Source organism: Dromiciops gliroides, chromosome 1, assembly GCF_019393635.1.
Source record: "Dromiciops gliroides isolate mDroGli1 chromosome 1, mDroGli1.pri, whole genome shotgun sequence".
In the NCBI taxonomy this organism is placed as follows: domain Eukaryota; kingdom Metazoa; phylum Chordata; class Mammalia; order Microbiotheria; family Microbiotheriidae; genus Dromiciops; species Dromiciops gliroides.
In genome coordinates this window covers 57,642,146-57,660,055 of record NC_057861.1, presented here as the reverse complement: position 1 = coordinate 57,660,055, position 17,910 = coordinate 57,642,146, and the positions used below count along the sequence as shown (strand labels likewise).

The 17,910-nt window shown below is 48.1% G+C and overlaps 1 protein-coding gene and 1 long non-coding RNA gene across 2 annotated transcripts in view; one reads left to right on the top strand and one right to left on the bottom strand.

Annotated features, from left to right (window-relative positions):
• Positions 1-12,753, top strand: part of DDA1 (DET1 and DDB1 associated 1) — a 29,714-nt gene extending 16,961 nt beyond the window's left edge. The window contains exons 3-5 of the mRNA XM_043977091.1: positions 567-618; positions 3,331-3,392; positions 11,879-12,753. Coding sequence (XP_043833026.1) covers positions 567-618; positions 3,331-3,392; positions 11,879-11,989 — 225 coding nt within the window. The 3' untranslated portion in view covers positions 11,990-12,753. The remainder of the gene's footprint in view (positions 1-566; positions 619-3,330; positions 3,393-11,878) is intronic.
• Positions 12,754-12,899: 146 nt separating this feature from the next.
• Positions 12,900-15,680, bottom strand: LOC122735498. Its single transcript, XR_006354135.1, has 3 exons — positions 13,903-15,680; positions 13,284-13,402; positions 12,900-13,159 (listed from the first exon to the last, which is right to left on the bottom strand). It is a non-coding gene; the product is annotated as an uncharacterized LOC122735498 (long non-coding RNA).
• Between the last annotated feature and the right edge of the window lie 2,230 nt (positions 15,681-17,910).

Genomic DNA, 17,910 nt, shown 5'->3' with positions numbered 1-17,910 from the left:
GTTCCTAGAGACTTTGTGGAGTGAGATAACCCTTGCCAGTGGGACCTTGGAGTGATGTTCAGAACTGGCTCGGATGGAGGGCATATGGGACGGCTGTGGCATTGGTTAGTTGTAGCTTCTGCTTTGTTTCCTGTGTTTTCCCCACCTACAGCAAAGACACAGCACTGTGGGCGGTGGGGTGGGAGTAGGGTGGAGGGTGGGAGGAGATACTCACCTTAGGGTCGCGACAGCAGGCTCTAGGCCCAGCTTGGATGTGGACTCTCAGGGGGTGGTCTTTGGGCAAAAGCTTTTTTCCCTCAGAACTTGTTTTCCCTTCTGTGAATTGAGGAATTGAACTAGATGGTATGTAATATGTTGTTTAACTCTCCTATTTGATAAAGCTCTATAGTGAGAGAATCCTGACCATCTTAATTCCAAGTATCTACATTTGGATGCATCACATTCTTCCCCAGTAACACAAGAGTGCCAACCTGAACTGGGGGGTTATGGGAAGGGGAAGGGCGTGGGCTTTGGGAATTCCTCATTACCACTGGCTCCTAATCTCCTTCTTGCTGATTCTCCTACAGAATAGACGGCCTTCAGTCTATCTCCCCACCAGAGAATATCCATCAGAACAGAGTAAGTGAAGCGACCTTGTTGGGCTGTTGTGCTTAGATTAAGCCAAGTAGGGATTTGGGTTTTTGGAAGTAGAGCACTCTCCCTCTGCCCAGGAGAAGGATGCTGCCTGCATATCAGGTCCGGTCAGGTCTCATTAAGCAAGGCCAGGCCCAGGCCAACCAGAATCTGGGGCCCAGAGTGATTTGGAAGGAGGAAGTTGTGTTTGAGCAGCTGAACCCAGGAAAGAGGGCCTTACAGACCTCTGCTCTCCTGTTGTCCCCATTTATAACAGCCTAGCTTCAGTAGCTCTGGACTCTCTGATCAGATCACCTGATGCCAAGCCTCACTCATACCCTCGCATTTGGGATGTGACTGGGTGGAAGTTTGCCTTTTAACAACCTATGAAGAAAAGAGTTTGCCAAGTAAGAGTATAATGAAGAATAGGTGTTAAAACAAAACGCAACACTGGATGTTATGTCAGATAATCTGGGTTCAAGTCCAGGTCCCATTGCTCTGTCCTCCCCTAGCGTGGGTCCCATCACCACCAGGTGCCCAAACCTCATATGACCCTTCAAGTCCTTTTCCTTCTGCACTTTAGTTTCCTTGTCTTTAACACTTACCTCATAGGGTGATTTTGAGACAGTGTTTTGTAAACCGTAAAGCACCATATAAATATGTGCTGCTATTTATAACAGTAAGAACAATAGCAGTGATCGGATCTGGAGAATGACTTGGTTCTCCAAGGTTAGGCCCATGGAGCACCAAGCCAGGGAGGCTTCCTATCTGGGTCTAATGTCTGTCAGTGAGGACCAGTGGTGGGAAAGCTTTTGTAACTGACACTCATCAAGACCACAAAAGGCCTAATAAAGTATGGCTGATGAAGAACAACCCCCCCACCCCCATGGAGTGATGACTCTGGGAGTTTGCAGTTAACTGTGTAAATAGAATTTCATCCTGAAGGTTGTTTGGCCCACTTGGGAACAAACGTTTTAAACTCCTCGGGCATTTAAGGTATCCCAATGAAAACATTGATCTGCTCATTACAAATCATTTTTACCCCTCTTTTTTTTTTTTTTTGGTAGGGCAGTGAGGGTTAAGTGAATTGCCTAGGGTCACACAGCTAGTAAGCAGCAAGTATCTGAGGTCAGATATGAAATCAGGTCTTCCTGAATCTAGGGCCACTGCTTTATCCACTGCACCACCTAGCTGCCCCACAAATCATTCTTTTTTTTTTTTTCAGGAAAAATAGTTTAATCAAATAACTCAGAATAAAATCTGTTACAGGAAATAGATAGAAAAATATGAGACTAAGAATCATGTCTTAGCTAAGTGTTCAAAAAGATATGAACAAATGACGTTCAGATTTAAGAAATGCAATTAACAAACGAAGTATTAGAGCAATCACTAGAGAAATGGACATTTTAACAACACTGGTTTCACTTCACATTAAATTGGACTCAGTTCATACTGGTGGTAAAATTCCAACAATTTGGAACTTTTCAAAAAAAGTCACTAAACTATTTGAACCCTTTGACCGCTGTCCATCTGCTACAAGGCATATAACAAAATGAGGTCAAAGAGAGATTGAGAGCCCCATGTTACTAATAGCACTTTTTTAATGATCTCTTTTTTTTGGCGGGGCAGTGGGGGTTAAGTGACTTGCCCAGGGTCACACAGCTAGTAAGTGTCAAGTGTCTGAGGCCGGATTTGAACTCAGGTACTCCTGAATCCAGGGCCGGTGCTATATCCACTGCGCCACCTAGCCGCCCCCACTAATAGCACTTTTTAGGGAAGAAACAACAAATTTGAGTTATTCAGAAAAACTGGGGAAGATTTGTATAAATTTGCATAGAATGAAAAAAGCAGATCCAAGAGGTATTTCATGAAAAGAAAATGGTAAACAATCAGAAGACTGAAGATGAAATGTTTTTTCTTTCAGTAGGAGGTTCCCACAAATCTTTTTCTTTTTTTTGTGTGTGTGGGGCAGTGGGGGTTAAGTGACTTGCCCAGGGTCACAAAGCTAGTAAGTGTCAAGTGTCTGAGGTTGGATTTGAACTCGGGTCCTCCTGACTCCAGGGCCGGCGCTCTATCCACTGCGCCATCTAGCTGCCCCCCATAAATCATTCTTAACCAAAAATAGACCTCCTAAGGACCTGGCAAAGTATTGGGAAGCACTTTGTTCACCTCATGTTCAATTCTAAGAGTTGGAGGGGACCACCTAATCTCAACCCCTTCATTGAACAGAAAAAGAAACTGAGGCTCAGAGAGGGGAAGTGACTTCTCTGAGGTCACATGGTATGAGGTAGAACACTATACTTTAAAACATTTTATAATAAGATTTTCCATTAATTCAAAGTGGTTCTGGTGCTTGGAATTAGTAATGTTTTATTCCTCGGATTTCTTTAAAGCTGTGCCTCGTCTGCAGAGCTGAGACAATACATTTGTGTGTCTTAGCTAAAGTTTATGGACTGCACTCCCCTGTCCTCCGGAAGGGGCTGCCAGTTACTGGAGGTTGTGAGCCTCCACTGTAACATGCCTCTGAACCACGGAATACCTAAACATGGAGAGCAGGATTTTCGGGTTATCAAAAATATGAAGTCTAAGCATTTATTAAGTCATATTAGAAGGTACTCCCCTCCACACATACACACACATCCTAGACACCACAGGGCAATTGAAAATGAAATGTCATTACAAATGGCTTTCTGTTTGTGTCTCTCTCTGCCCCTCCAGTTATCGTAACAGAAAAGACAAACATTCTTTTACGTTATCTTCATCAGCAATGGGACAAAAAGGTAAGTGCTTAAGAGCTGCACGACTTGGGGAAAAGACCGTTTCATGGCAGGTGGGAATGATGGAAGGCAGCTGTCCCTCTAGAGGCAGACTCCGATTCCTTTCAATCAGTTGTCTAACCAATGAGCAGTATCAGGTTACTTATCGGATGGAGCCTGACACTTAGGTGCTGGGCGGATAAACCCAGGAAAAGTGACTGGATGGTTCTTAGGCATTAGGGACTATGAGCCTTGCTTGAAGCCAGTCTGCTTCCTCCTTGATGCTCAGCATGTTGCCTGACTTAGATACCAGGAGCACCCTCTGCTGTTCCCAGGTGGGAGGGAGGGACTCCCTAGCATAGGCCAGTGTTTCCCAACCCTTAGTATTCTGGGAGAGCAGGGAGTGACAGAGCTGAAGAGGGACTGGCAGATGGAACAGCCAGTCACCTCATGGTATAGACAGAGAACTGAAGGCCAGAAGCAGAAAGATTTACTGCAGGTCATAAACTGAGTTAACTGGCATCTCCAGATCTAAGACCCAGGCCTCCCGATTCCCAGGTCGGGGCTCTTTTAAAAAAAAAAAAGTGTTGTTTTTTGTCGTTGTGTTACACCAGAGTCACTTAGACACCTATTCCTTCCCTCAGCTCCCCATCTGAACCCTCCCTTGGAATCATGAAAAACGATTAAGCAGAGCCAACTGACAGTCACTGGGTCAGACAGTATATGGAACATTCCAATCCATAGACAGCCCTTGTCCTCCCTCTTCCCATGCTGAGAGGAGGGGGAGTGTCTTTTAGTATCTGTCTTCATGTATGTTTCGTCATCGATGGCTGTGTATGTGTGTGCCCACATGTATGCTCGAGGATGTAAGAGATCCTCACCCCTAATCTCCCTCCATGCCTGCTGTGCCCCTAAGTAGACTTATCTTTCTGCAGGCTCTGATACTCCCATTCGCTACCTCTTCTCCTTGCCAGAGTCATAGACTTCTGTTGTGGCCGTCCCATCTCCCTGAACATTTGGGAGACCTTGGGAACGTTCCTGGGACTTGCTGCAGGAATCTCTGTACCAGACAGTGATTGTGAAGCCCCTTTAGGAGAGGACCTGGTGCCTCGTCTCTCATCCAGGAAGCCCTTCCTTAACATTCCTGAGAAGGGGCAGCCTGCCTTTGCTTGAACCCTTAGAGCTCCAATGAGAAGGAATTCACTACCTAAGGAAGTGGTCATCACTCCTCATTTTGTTCCCAGGGATTGAGCAGAACAAGACCTGCCTCTTTTCTTTTCTTTTCTTTTTTTTGTGTATGTGTGTGTGAGAGAGGCATTTGGGGTTAAGTGACTTGCCCAGGGTCACACAGCTAGTAAGTGTCAAGTGTCTGAAGCTGGATTTGAACTCAGGTCCTCCTGAATCCAGGGCCGGTGCTCTATCCACTGAGCCACCTGATTGACCTGGCCTGCCTCTTTTCTACACTCAGATGTCCTGCAGATGCTTGAAGACAGTTATCCTGTTCCCCCCAGGTCTTATCATTTCTAGGCTTGCCATCTCTCATTTCTTCAACCAATATGGTATATGAACAACAGACATCTATTAAGCACCTATCATGTGCCAGGCACTGTGTTAGGTGTTGGGGATACAAATGCAAAAAAAGAAGGAAAATAAACTACTCGTACTCTGAGGGAATTAGGGGAAGACAAGGTGTGTATATGTGAGTACAGTGTATGGAAAATAACAAATATAAAATAGATGCCAGGTCCTTCCTCAGGGAGGGAGGTCACTGGAACCTGATGCAGTCAGGAAGCACTTCTAGTAGTGCTCATGCCAAGTTTATGATTGTGTGTCATTGAGGTGAGGGAGGAGGGCATGGCAAGCAGGGGGCACAGCCAGTGCAAAGGCACAGAGGTAGGAGACAGAGGACTGTGTATGAGCAACAGGGAGAAAGCCAGTGTGCTTGGGCCAGGAATAATGTATAGTGAGAGTGGAGAGGTTGGGATCAGGTTGTGAAAGGTTTTAAAAGCCAAACAGAATAATTTCTATTTGGTCATAGAGACCATAAAGAACCACCAGAATTTATCGAGTAAGGGAGTGACATGGTCAGATCAGGGCTAAAGAAAAATCTCCTGGGCAGCTGTGTGGACATATTGGATCAGGGAGAGACTTGGGGCAGGGAGACCCATCGGGAGACCTTTGCAGTAGTCTAGGCAAGAGGGATGAGGTTGTGTGAGTAGGGAGAAGGGGTTGGATTTGAGATACCTGGAGTTCGACTGCACTGTGTGGATGCACTCCAGCTGAAAGGAGGCACCAGGAAGAGTCACAAAAGTTGACCTTTCTTTAAAGGAAGATCATTTTCAGGTTGGCCAAGTGCTTTATGTATATAGCCTCATACTCAGGTATATACCTGTTCACGTTGTGTCCCTGGGTGTAATGTGATGCACTGAACCTGTCCAGGCTAAGCCAGATCCTCTAGAACAATGGCTCTGTCCATTGTACCAGGAGTATATTGATCTGAGAGAGCTTCCTGGTTAAGATTGTGCCCCTCTGCTGCCACTGTTACTGGCATCTGCCACCATTCCTGGGGACGGGCTTGTGGCCCATGTACATGTATAGCTATACAAATAAAGGAAGAGGGAGGTTTAGCTATACAGCATTTAAAATTTGTGTGTGTGTGTGTGTGTGTGTGTGTGTGTGTGTGTGTGTGTGTGTGTGTGTGAAAAAGAGCTGATTGTCCTGGTGGCCTGAAAGTTCCAAAAGGTCAATTGTGCTGGAGCAGCAAATAAGCCAACAGCTGATTAGGTCTTAGGTTGCTCTTACACAGGTGCAGTCTCAGAATAAGGGAGGTGACCAGATCACTTTTCTCTGATCTCTTTAGGCCACAGTTTGAAGTATTATTTTCATTGCTGCATTCCAAGATTTAGGAAGTACAGCAACAAAATGCAGTGTGCAAATGAGCATAACCAACACAGTCAAAGCCCTAAAGATCACACCTGGAAAAATGTTTGAAGGAACTGAGGAATCAGTTACCTCTGTTAGGTTCTATGTTCCTTTGTAGAAGAAAACACAGCTATGTCCTCCAAGGCTGTCACGGAGAAGAGGGAGTAGGTTTGTGCCTCCAGAGGACAGAAGGAGGAGCAGGAGCAGGTAGAATTTAGCTCAGTTCAAGGAGTCGCCTCCTGAGCTTTGACCAACCAGCCCCCATGCTGAAGGGCAGCCCTGGGCTTTGTGGGGCTTGGGATCTTCTTGTCTCCACCCCCACCCCCTCACTTAAAGATGAGCAGGGAGGAGGCTTTCCCAAGGCCTCCCATCAGCTTGTTAAGTTAACACTGCCTCTCTTCACGTGCCCTGGGTACCAAGAGAGGGACAGGTGCTTTCTCCCCAACCTGTTTATTTTTTTGGTGAGGCAGTAAGGGTTAAGTGACTTGCCCAGAGTCACACAGCTAGTAAGTGTCAAGTGTCTGAGGCCAGATTTGAAGTCAGGTTGTCCTGAATCCAGGACTGGTGCTTTATCCACTGCGCCACCTAGCTGCCCCTTCCCCGTGACAGGTGCTTTCTCTCAGGGGGCTTACCTTCAAACAAAGAGGAGAATTGTCCCCATTTACAAAATGCTCCAAGGTTAGCAAACTGTTTTATGTGTGTTACCTCATATGTTCCTCACAGCCCCATGAAGAAGGTGCTGTTATCCTTTTACAGATGAAGAAACTGAGGCTGAGAGAGGCTCCCTCAGCTCTTGTCTGAGGCAGGATTTGCACTTAGGTTTTACTGGCTCCAGGTCCAGGGCTGTGTCCATCGTGCCACCTGGCTGATTTCATTCTGTTGAGAGAAATAATGTGTATTTATTATATGTTTAGACAAAATCAGTGCAAGTTCATTGGTTTGTGGATGGGGTCAGCTCTAGCAGTTGGCAGGATGAGGGAAGTCTTCCTGTAAAGGTGGTGTTTGAGCTGGGCTTCGTCAGCTTGGGATTCTGAGGGGCTGAAGTGAGGAGGGAGGGCCTTCCAGGTGTGGGGGCTGACCTGTGCCCAAACCAGTGCGGACCCAGGACTGCAAGGGTCTGTCATTTGTGAGAAACATCAGGGGCTGCTTTGGCCGAACATTTGGGGGGCGGGGGGAGGACAGTAGGCTGATTGTGAAGGACTTCCTTAAAGTATCTGATCCTAGCGCTGCTAAGGAGTCCCTGGAGGAGGGAGGGTCTGTGCTTTAGGGAGGAGTAGAACTAGGATTGGAACCCAGATCCTCTGACTCCAGGTCCACGGCTCGTTCTCCTGTTACCTTTCAGCCTCTTGGTAGAAGAGATTTCTGCTAGGTAAGCGTTGGCTTCGTTTCCCTCTGAGAGCTCTTCCAACTCGGGGGTTCTCTGATGGTGTCTTATGTTGGCTCTGCTCAGTGTTGGATGGTGTTTGGTGAAGTGCTGTAATTTCATAGTCTCCCTGCCTTCACCTCCTCCTAACTCTCAGATGTAGAGCGTCTCCTCCGCTGAGCCTTCTGGCCAATGCAAAGGTCACTTTTCTTGCCAGGGGCGTCCAGGGCCAGGTCAGTTAGTTTCCTCTCTACCTTCCCCTCCCCTTGTTTGCAGCCATCTGAGATTGCAGAAAGGGCGCATGCTTAAACCTGCCTCACCTTTGCAAACCTGGCAGCCCAGTCAGCTGCATGGGAGGTGTGCCTGTCCCCCTCCTCCTTTTCCCCCTCACTCTCTCTAGCAGATTGCACCACTGGGGCTGGGGTGCCGTTAGGAGGGGAAAGAGGGGACAGGAGTTGAGAAAACTGACCTCTTAGTTTCCTGCCTGTGTTCCAGGAAGAAATAGATAGACAGGGCTGGTATGAAGTTTGTAAATCAAGTGTGAAGCACGGTAGGCCCAGAAACTGGGTTTGCCTTTGGCCTTATTCTGGAGAGGTAAATACCAGCCCAGGCCTATATTAACCCCATGTTTAGAAAATTCCCCTGGCAGCCTTAGGGGAGTGGGAAGGGCCTGGCCTGTGGGTTAGCAGATTCCACCATCAATAACCCTTTACTGTAAGTGTGCACGGCCCTGTTTTAGGCTCCAAGAGACAAGAGAGAAAGCACTCAGGTCCTAACAACTCACTTTTTTTGTGTGTGTGTGTGGCAATTGGGGTTAAGTGACTTGCCCAGGGTCACACAGCTAGTAAGTGTTAAGTGTCTGAGGCAAAATTTGAACTCAGGTACTCCTGACTCCAGGGCCAGTGCTCTATCCACTGCACCACCTAGCTGCCCCAACAACTCCCATTTTTATGGCTCTTAGAGGTTCTCTTGTGCAGAGTGAGGCTAGCCTGGCTGCTTCTTAGGGTCGTTGGGAGGAAAGTACTTCATAGACCTAAAAGGACTTTGTCTTGGCTCAGCCACTTTGCTGCAGTCCAGCTTTTCTGGTCTGTCCAGTCCATGAGCAGATTGGCCCGGGTCTGATCACCACAGGCCTTTGGCCTTTGACCCCATGATTCTAAAACCCTCTTCCAGGGAAGGCTGGCAGAGGAGTGTTGTCCATAAGAAAGCCATGTGTGTATCCCACTAGATGGCCCATGGGGATGCTCTGCATTTGGCGGGGGGGGGGGGGGGTGTCTCTCCAAAGACTAAATACCAAATTCTGTGTCCACACAATGATCTTATAACAATCTCAGTCTGAATGCTTCGGTTGATTATATGAGGAATGCATTGTTGTAAAGGGGTAGGTAAAAATGGAACTGTGCCTGAGTTCTTTATCATCATTGTAGCTATCATTTATGTAACACCTTTACATGTATTATCCTCACAACAGTCCTGTGAAGTAGATGCTACTGTCATCATCTTCATTTTACAATTGAGGAAACTGAGGCAAGCAGAGGTCAAGTGACTTGCCCAGGGTCACACCTAATAAGTGAGGGTGCATTTGCACTCAGTTCATCCCAACTCTTGCTCTATCCACTGGGCCACCAGCTGCCCCAGTTCTTTCCTTGAGCCATCACATAGCATTCAGCCTCCAATTCACCTCTCCACTCTTGTCCTCAGACCTGCTAATTGACAGCTTCCCCTCCCCAGAAAAGCCCACAGAGCACCTTGGATCACTCAGCAGGACAATTCGGTGTGCAGGCAGATAGGGGGGCAGGAGGTGGGGTCCTCCTCCTCTCACTGGGGTCATAAGGCTTGCTGTTCTTCCCTGTTGTAGTAGAAAGAACTGAGGATTTGGAATCACAAGGCTTGCTTTTTCATCCTGGATCTGTGATTTGTTAACTGTGTGACCCTGAACAAGTCACTTCATCTCTGAGCCTCAGTTTCCTGATGTAAAATGGGAGGAGTGTTTGGCTGCCTGGGGTTCTTGTGAAGCGTAGTTGAGGTAATGTGCACGAGGTGCTTAGGGAGTGCTAGGACACTGGAGGGATGTCAGTCCTCAAGAGTTCCCTGGGGAGAGGCTGCTCCTCCTGTCTCAGCTCCAGAGGCACTGCCCTAGGCCCACAGCTCTGCCACTAATTTTAGCTGTTTGACCTTGAACAAATCAATTAGCCTTGGTTTCCTCTTCAGTAAAATAATACCCGATCTGCCTGGACAAGTTGCTATCTTAAAAGTCCCTTCTGTGTCCTGAAGATCTAAGATTTCTGCAGTCAGGAATGTGATCCCTGTGAAGAGATTTGTTATTTTACCCCACTGAAAAAAATGTGTCAGTGGATAGATTCTCTGGGCTGACCTCAGGAAGCATGGAAGCCAAGGCTCCCCTCACACACGAGCCCTTGCTCTGGCATTCCTGACACAGTGTCCTGGACAGCCCCAGCAATGCCATTCTCTCTCTACTGGCCTTGGACGTCCCATTTCCTTTCCTCATGTCATGTGCTTCATGCTGCTGTTCTTGGTGTGGGGCTTTGTACTGTCATTCAGTTCAACAAAAATTAAACACCTGCTTTGTGGAAAGTCCTAGACAGTGTCCACTACCCCATGGAATTCACAGTTAGGGGGTTGGGGATTGGAGGGTATTGGAGAGACACAACCCTTAATGGAAGTCATTAAGCATTGTTTAAGTGCCTATTATGTCCTGGGAATTGTGAGGGCCTCCTGGAGGAGGTGACATTAGAAATGGGTGCTATGGGAGGAAGAGGGTTAGGCTTAGCTAAGGAGAGCCCAGAGCATGCTTGGGGGGAGGACAGAGTGGAAACCACTTTTTATTTTATTTTATTTTAGTTTTAATTTTTTCCCCAATTACATGTAAAGATATTTTTTTGAGTTCCAAATTTTTCTCCCATCTTCTCTTCCCTCCCCCCCCCCCCCAGGCCTGCAAGCAATCTGAAAAAGGGTATACATTACAGTCATGTTAAATATATTTCCACATTAGTCATATTGTAAGAGAAGGATCAGAACAAAAAGAAAAACTGCAAGAAAGAATAAATAAGAATAATAAAAAAGCAATAGCAAAAGTCAAAATAGTCTGCTTCAATCTGCATTCAGATTCCACTGTTCTTTTTCTGGATGTGGAGAGCATTTTCCACCATAAGTCTTTTGGCATTGTCTTGGATTATTGTATTGCTGAGAAGAGTTAAGTCTATCACAGTTCATCATCACAGAATGTTCTTGATACTGTGTACAACGTTCTCTTGATTCTGCTCATTTCACTTAGCATAAATTCATGAAAGTCTTTCTAGGTTTTTGTGAAATCCATCTGCTCATCATTTCTTACAGCACAATAGTATTCCATTCCATTCATACACCACAACTTGTTTAGCCATTCCCCAATTGATGGACATTCCCTCAATTTCCAATTCTTTGCTACCACAAAGAAAGCAGCTATAAATATTTTTGTATATGTGAGTCCTTTTCCCACTTTTATGATCTCTTTGGGATACAGACCTAGTAGTGGTATTTCTGGGTCAAAGGGTATGCACAGTTTTAAAACCTTTTGGACATAGTTCCAAATTGCTCTCCAGAAGGGTTGGATCAGTTCACAGCTCCACCAACAGTGCATTAGTGGGAACCATTTTGAATGAAGCTTTGCAGATGTAGTGATGAGAAAGGCCTTACAATGTCACTGTGGCCACTAACACAAGCCAAGAACTCAGAACAGACCTAGGAACCATCCCATACAAACTACTTTTCTTTAGTTCTGGAAACTGAGGTCCAGGAAGGGAAAAGTGACTGACAGGATTATAGAATTTAGAGCCAAACAAGCCCTTGGTGATTGTCTTCTGTGGTGCCTTCATTTAAGAGGGGAACAGGAAGGACCCTGGCTGAGGCCAAGCATTATGGGGAGGGGTAGAGTCCAGAACTGAGCTCGTGGTCATTGTTAACTGGTCTGTCCCACAGACTTCACTGGGTGACTGTGACACAGGAGTAGCAGAGTGGCTGCTGCACTGATGGGCCAGCAGGCCTCTGGCCTTCATGCAGCTCTGCAGGGGCAGAGGGGGTGCAGCGGTAGGCCTTTGAGGGTTATAGGGTTAGAGCTGGGCATCACTCAGTGCAGTCTCCTGACTTCACAGATGAGCCTGAGGCCCAGAACAGATTTAGCCAGTCACTGAGGTACTCACTTTCTTCCTCTCTTTCTCCCATTCAGAATGCTGCAAAGAAGAGAGACCAGGAACAAGTAGAACTAGAAGGTGAGAGTTCCGCGCCCCCCCGAAAAATCGCCAGGACAGACAGCCAGGACATGAACGAAGACACTTAGGACTCTTGCTTTCCCTCGACAGCTCGTCTGCAGGCGCTTCCTGTCTTGTTTCATCACAGTGTGTAAGCCCCTTCCCTCCGCACTATGCAGCCCAAACCACTTCTGACTTCATAGGAGCCAATGTATTTATTTCCGTAATTTTTATTTATGTTGTAAAATGTATGGAGTGATGGTCAAAAGCAAGTCATCAGATGGTGTAGTGTAACATTGGTAGATGCTTTTAAAAAAAAAACATGGTCACTTTTTTTTCCCCCAGGTTTTACTAGATCTGTTACTTAATTAACTTGGAAGTAGCTGGGAAAAGGTGGGAGCCAAGCACAGCCTGCTGTGTCTGTCCCCTCTAGGGCCAGGGCCTTGCCTAGTCCCAGGGTCTGGGGGTGGGGGTTGGATGACAGTGCTCCCCTGAGTCTCCCAGGCCTTACCCACAAGCTTCCTCTGGGACCTCCCAATGGCAGGGCCCCTAGGAGGCTCCACCCTCAGCCTCAGAAACTGTTGGGCCCTTCTCTGATGGAGTCCGTCAGTTTAGAAGGCTCACTGTGGGCTTCTCTTGGGCCCCCTGGGCACTTGGCAAAGGCCACGTGTTTGGGCAGTATTGAGTGCCCCACCTGCAGGGCCTCCATTCCAGGAAGCTGGAGTTAACAACTCCTTGTTTTTTTGTTTTTTTGTGTTTTTTTAAATTCCCCCCCTCCCCACATCATTTTAATAAGGACTGGTGTGTTCAACTTCTCCAATCAAATAAAAGGATATTTCTTATCCCACCTTGAGTATTTGATCGGCAGCATGATGAGCACACACGGCACAGAGGGAGCTGTTTAGTCTGAGCATTGTCTGGTTGTCTGGCATCTCTCTCCTTTGGCCATTTTTATGGAGTGTCCCTCTGGGCAGGGGAGCTCAGCTGTGCTGCTGTCTAAGGATGTGCACAGCCACAGGCTCTTCTGTGGGTCTTTGGAGCTTCACTTGACAGCAGGCCCTGGGCAGCCTAGGCCAAGCCCATTATGGATCAGGTGTGTGCCAGGTAGACAGGTGAGGATGATTTTGGCCGGCCTTGTCACACTGCACCCGGGAAAAGAACTGGCTCTCCACAAAACTGGGGCTTGCCTTCCAAACTGTGTCACTGCCCTGGGGAAAACCTTCAGGCTCTTCTGCCTGCTCCTCTTCCCAGTAATGGGGCTAGAGGGAAGACAGTAGGAATCCTTAAAGTGACAGTGGTGCCATCGGAGGGCTCTGTCCCCATAGCAGGAGCCCAACCACCTGGCCTGTGGAGAGTCAGAGAAAAATGTCTCACGGCTCTCACCTGAGCAGGTGTCGTGGCTGCAAGAAGCACCTCTTGGACTGGAACCGAAACACTTGGCCTCTGTCCCCTCCTCCATCACTGCCTGTTAGGACAGGGTTGGCTGCCACATGCTCTGAATCCTAGATAATGGGAATGATAGTGGGTACTAGGGATTACTGTTGGAGTTTCCTTTGGGGCTACAGATGGGAGTGGTGTAGCTTAGGCCTGCTGGCAGGGATGGGAGAATTATGCCATCTTCCTTGAGTTTCAAGGGAACTTTGAAAGCATGCAGTCCTTCTGCAAGCTGGGAATGGGGAGTATAGAAGGGTAGGGGAGAGGTGGGCATCTGCATCTCAGCTGACTTTTCTCCTTAGAAGACAGACTCTGAGGCAGGGAGCTCTGGGCTTTATCTCCATTTGTTCCCTGGCTGTTTGCTGGGATCTCAACTCTTGAGGGAGGTACCACCCTTTTCTGGCTCTGTGGGTGCATCTCAGGATGCTTCTTTCTGAGTCACTGTGTACTTGAAAAGTTTCTGGGCAACAGTTCTTGGGCCCTGTTAAACCCCAGCTCTGGTGCAGGGTGGAGTCCCAGTGGTGTGTGCTGGCAGATAGTTGGGGAACTGAGAGGCCTGGCCCTGTACCTGCCACCAGCTGGATCCTCTGCTTTCCATGGGGTGAAATGACCAGCCTTCGGGTCCCCTGGGTTGTCTCAGCCTGGGCCATTACCATGTCTTTAGTCAGAACTCTGCCTTGCTCTGGGAGCTGAAGGGCCTGCTGGACCAAGTGAAGTTCCTTCCCTTCCCCCTCCTCCTTCCTCAATTTTAGAGTGATGGAATTGAGAATCAAAAGTAAACCAAATCATCTGGTCCCCACGTCTTTTACAGCTGAGGCAGCTGAGTCCCAGAGAGGGGAAAGGACTTGTCTGTTGCCACACAAGTGCGGGTGCACACACACAGATGACACTGTAGTAAGAGTAGCTTTTGAACCTAAGTCTTCTGACCCTTGGTCCAGTAATCTTTTCACTCTGCTGGGGTGATGGGTAAACTTAGACCTAGCTGGGCACTTGACAAGCCTCTCATTGGGCTCACTTCCTCTCAGTTGTGGGGTTGGGGACAGGCAGTCTGCTTAGCTTTAAAGGGAACCTGTGGGAGAAAACCTCCGTGAAAAGGCTCCCAGATTGTTTCTCCACTAAAAAACCCTTTGAGCACCCCCATCTGAGCAGTTCTGATAATAGTCATTTCCTATTTCTGTTCATGCTTTAAAGTCTACAAAGCACTTTCTGTACAACAGCTCCGTGAGAAGAGAGGGAATGGAAGTCTTGTCTTACACATGAGCAAACTGATGCTCAGGGAGCCGAGGGGATGGCTGAGCCTCGGATCACCCAGGGACGGTCAAATACAGGATCAAAGCCCAGGGTCCTGAATGAAGGGAGGCTACCCTGCTATACTATACAAGCTCCATATGTCAGAGCAGTTGGAGATGAGTTGGCAGAAGAGGCCATGCCTTACAAGGGGCCCCGCTTTATTTCATGTGCCTTACTTGGCTCCCTATCAGGAGCTAAGGGTTCTTCCTAGTTTGGGAGGGTTGGAGTGGAGACAGGGAAGGAGTCTTGGGGACTTGGCTCATGGCTGGACCCAGGTGCCCCAAAGCCTTTGGGACCAAGTGGGTTTGAACCTAGCTGTCTTTTTCCATTCCACACTGATAGTAGCCTTGACTTTTCTCTTGGGAACCTCTTGAAAGTTAGGTAGGAGAACTTCAACTTGGCATATCCCAGTCAGTTCCAAAGGCACTGAGGGTTTGACCATCTTGTCTTCAGCATCATCTTTTTGGGGTCTGTGATCTATGCACCCTAGTTTTGGAGGCTGACAGTGAATGGAGGAGGAAGAGGGAGATGACCAGATGGAGGTGAGGGAAGGCTGAGAGAGACTCGGCAGATGCTGCCTGGACGAGTAAGTGCTATCCCTGGGTTCTAGGTGGCTGGTCCCCTGAGGCTGCTCCATCTGGCTTCCTGACACAGCTGCTTCCCGGGCTCAGTCTCTCTCAGGACCAGGGACTGACTTGGGGAATCCTAGGAGCCTGCCCTGGGCGTGGCTTTGTCCTGCAGACAGCACAAACATGGTGTTCAGATACTTGGAGCTAGACTAGGTCTTAGATAGCGCTAGTCCAATCCCTTCATTTTATAAATAGGGAAACAGAGACCCAGGGAAGGGAAGGGACTTGATCTAGGTCTTATAGGAAACTGCTACCAGAGCCCAGGCCTCTTTTCATAGTAGTACCACTGTTTCCAGAGAAGGGACTCTTCCAGACTCTGCTGGGAAGTAGTATCCAGCCCTCTTCTAGAAAAGAAAGTTGGCAGGTTAGTTGTGGCTAAGAATTGGTCCCCACTATAAACCTTAATGGCCAGAGGTGAAGGTTTCTAATAGCCTGGAAGCAGGCTTCCTTGCCACTTTCACTGGGTTATTTCCCCCCTAAACCACAGTGCGGATGCCACAAAGATGACTGAAGCTTTATTTGATCCTTGTGGATCTCTGCATAGTTCTTTGGCCACCAAGTTGTTCAGGAAAGCTTGGAATTCCTGGAGCCGACTTGACCAGCTGCTGAGATCTCCTGAGCTAGGTTTTCTTACGTTTACCAAGTCTCTCCATGGCTTCCAGGGAAGGGAGCTCTCCTGTGTGACCTCTGCTCACTCCTACTCCAACTCCCTCACCTGCAGAAAAGGACATGGAATGTCAGGTGTCAGGGGCCTTGGAACAAAGAGCAGAGTATCTTTCCTGGAAGCGAGAACATCCAGCACAAAACATCAGAGCTGGGAGGACCCTTTAGAGCCCAGACTGTCAGAGCGGGGGCTTGGAACACAGAGAGTCCGTTCTCCTTCATAAGAGTTCCATGTTTCAGCCACACAAATTCAGCGTTCCATCTCTTCACCTCTGTGCCTTTGTACAGACTCTCCCCACACGCCTGAAACGCACGACTTCATCTCCTCTTAGCTTCCTTCAAGGCCTTCCCCCAGCAGGAAACCTTTCCTGACCCTCCTCTCCCCTGCTCCACCTCGCCCCCCAGTGGTCAGCACCTCCTCCATCCTCCGTCAGCTTGCATCTCCTTGTATGGGTGCCAGCGAGGGCAGGGACTTTGTATCCCAGTGGCCTAGCACCAAACCTTGCTCACAGTAATAACACAGGCAGGAAACATTTGTTGAATTGAATTAAATGGAACATAGAATGGCCAGACTGGCAAGGGCGTTAATTACCTTTGATTTGCAGATCTCAATAAATGCAGGGGCAGCTCATGGTTGGACTTTTATGCTTTTTGTCCCCATTGCCTTGCACCGCAGTAGGTGTTGAATGTATACCTGTTCAACTGAGTTGAGTTATCAGAGCTGGAGGTGATCTCAGAACATGCAATGCAGGATGGGGAGGAAGCTCAGAAGCTCAGAGCCCAAGCCTCTGGACATAAGACACTGGAACTGAAAGGCCCCAGAGAGAGCAGGAATGCTGGAGCCAGAAGGAGGCTTAGAGCATAGACCCTACCTAGAGCCAGAGGGGGGACGTAGCACCAAGGTAAAGCAGTGCTCTAAAGGCCTGTGGGCCCTTTCTCGGAATGCTTTTAAATTCACAAAAATACATAAGCTCACAAATGAAGCCAGAAATGCTGAAATACAGTATCAAAAGAGTTTTAGAAACAATTTCAAAAAAAAAGAAACAATTTAATGAGCCTCAAGTTAAGAACCCATGTGGGTTGGGGCAGCTAGGTGGTGCAGTGGATAGAGCACCAGCCCTGGAGTCAGGAGTACCTGAGTTCAAATCCGGCCTCAGACACTTAACACTTACTAGCTGTGTGACCCTGGGCAAGTCACTTAACCCCAGTTACCTCACTTAAAAAAAAAAAAAAAGAACCCATGTGGGTTTAGAACATAAACTGTCCAAAAACTGGGAGGGTTCTTAGATATCACTGCCCATGAGCCCCTTCTCCACCGCTCCCCCCACCTCCCCATACATTTTACAGATGAGCAACTAAAGCCTAAAGAGGGGAAGTTACTTGCTCAAGACCATACAGCACGTCCTGACTTGAAAAGAGACCTCAGTTCAGGATCTTTTTACTGGACCATACTGCCTCCCTGTGGCCTCAGGACATTAGCCTTGAAACAAGGATGCCCTGGGCCCCTTGGACTTGGGGCCCTCCCAGGCTGAGGGTGGGGGAGGGGTGGCACGTGTCAGAGGAGCCTCTTTTAACCCCTCACTTCCCCATCCATCTTCCTATTTGATTCCCCTGTCGATGAAGAGAAGAGCCGGTCGCAAGTGACTTACCTTGGGCAACACGGTGAGCGTAGCAGCTCCTTTCCTTAGTGAAAATGGATCACATGGAAGAGGGGAGGATAGAGTCCGTGGTTGTCATTGCTGTTGTGGTAGCCCCCTTTGGGTTCTGAGTGTTGGAGTGATCCAGTGAAGAGGTTTAGGTTGCACAGATCGATTAAGGCAGAGATTCCCACTGAGGGTGCAGAGAACTGTCCCTTGGGCTCCCCAGAGCCAAGCCAGAGAGTCCTGGGCCAGGCAGATGTTCTGAGCCTGCTTTTCTGTTTGCCCTTCCCACTTCCCTCTCTGGCTGCTTTGGCTACCAACTGCCTGCCAGCACCCTAGAAGGGGTTGAACACA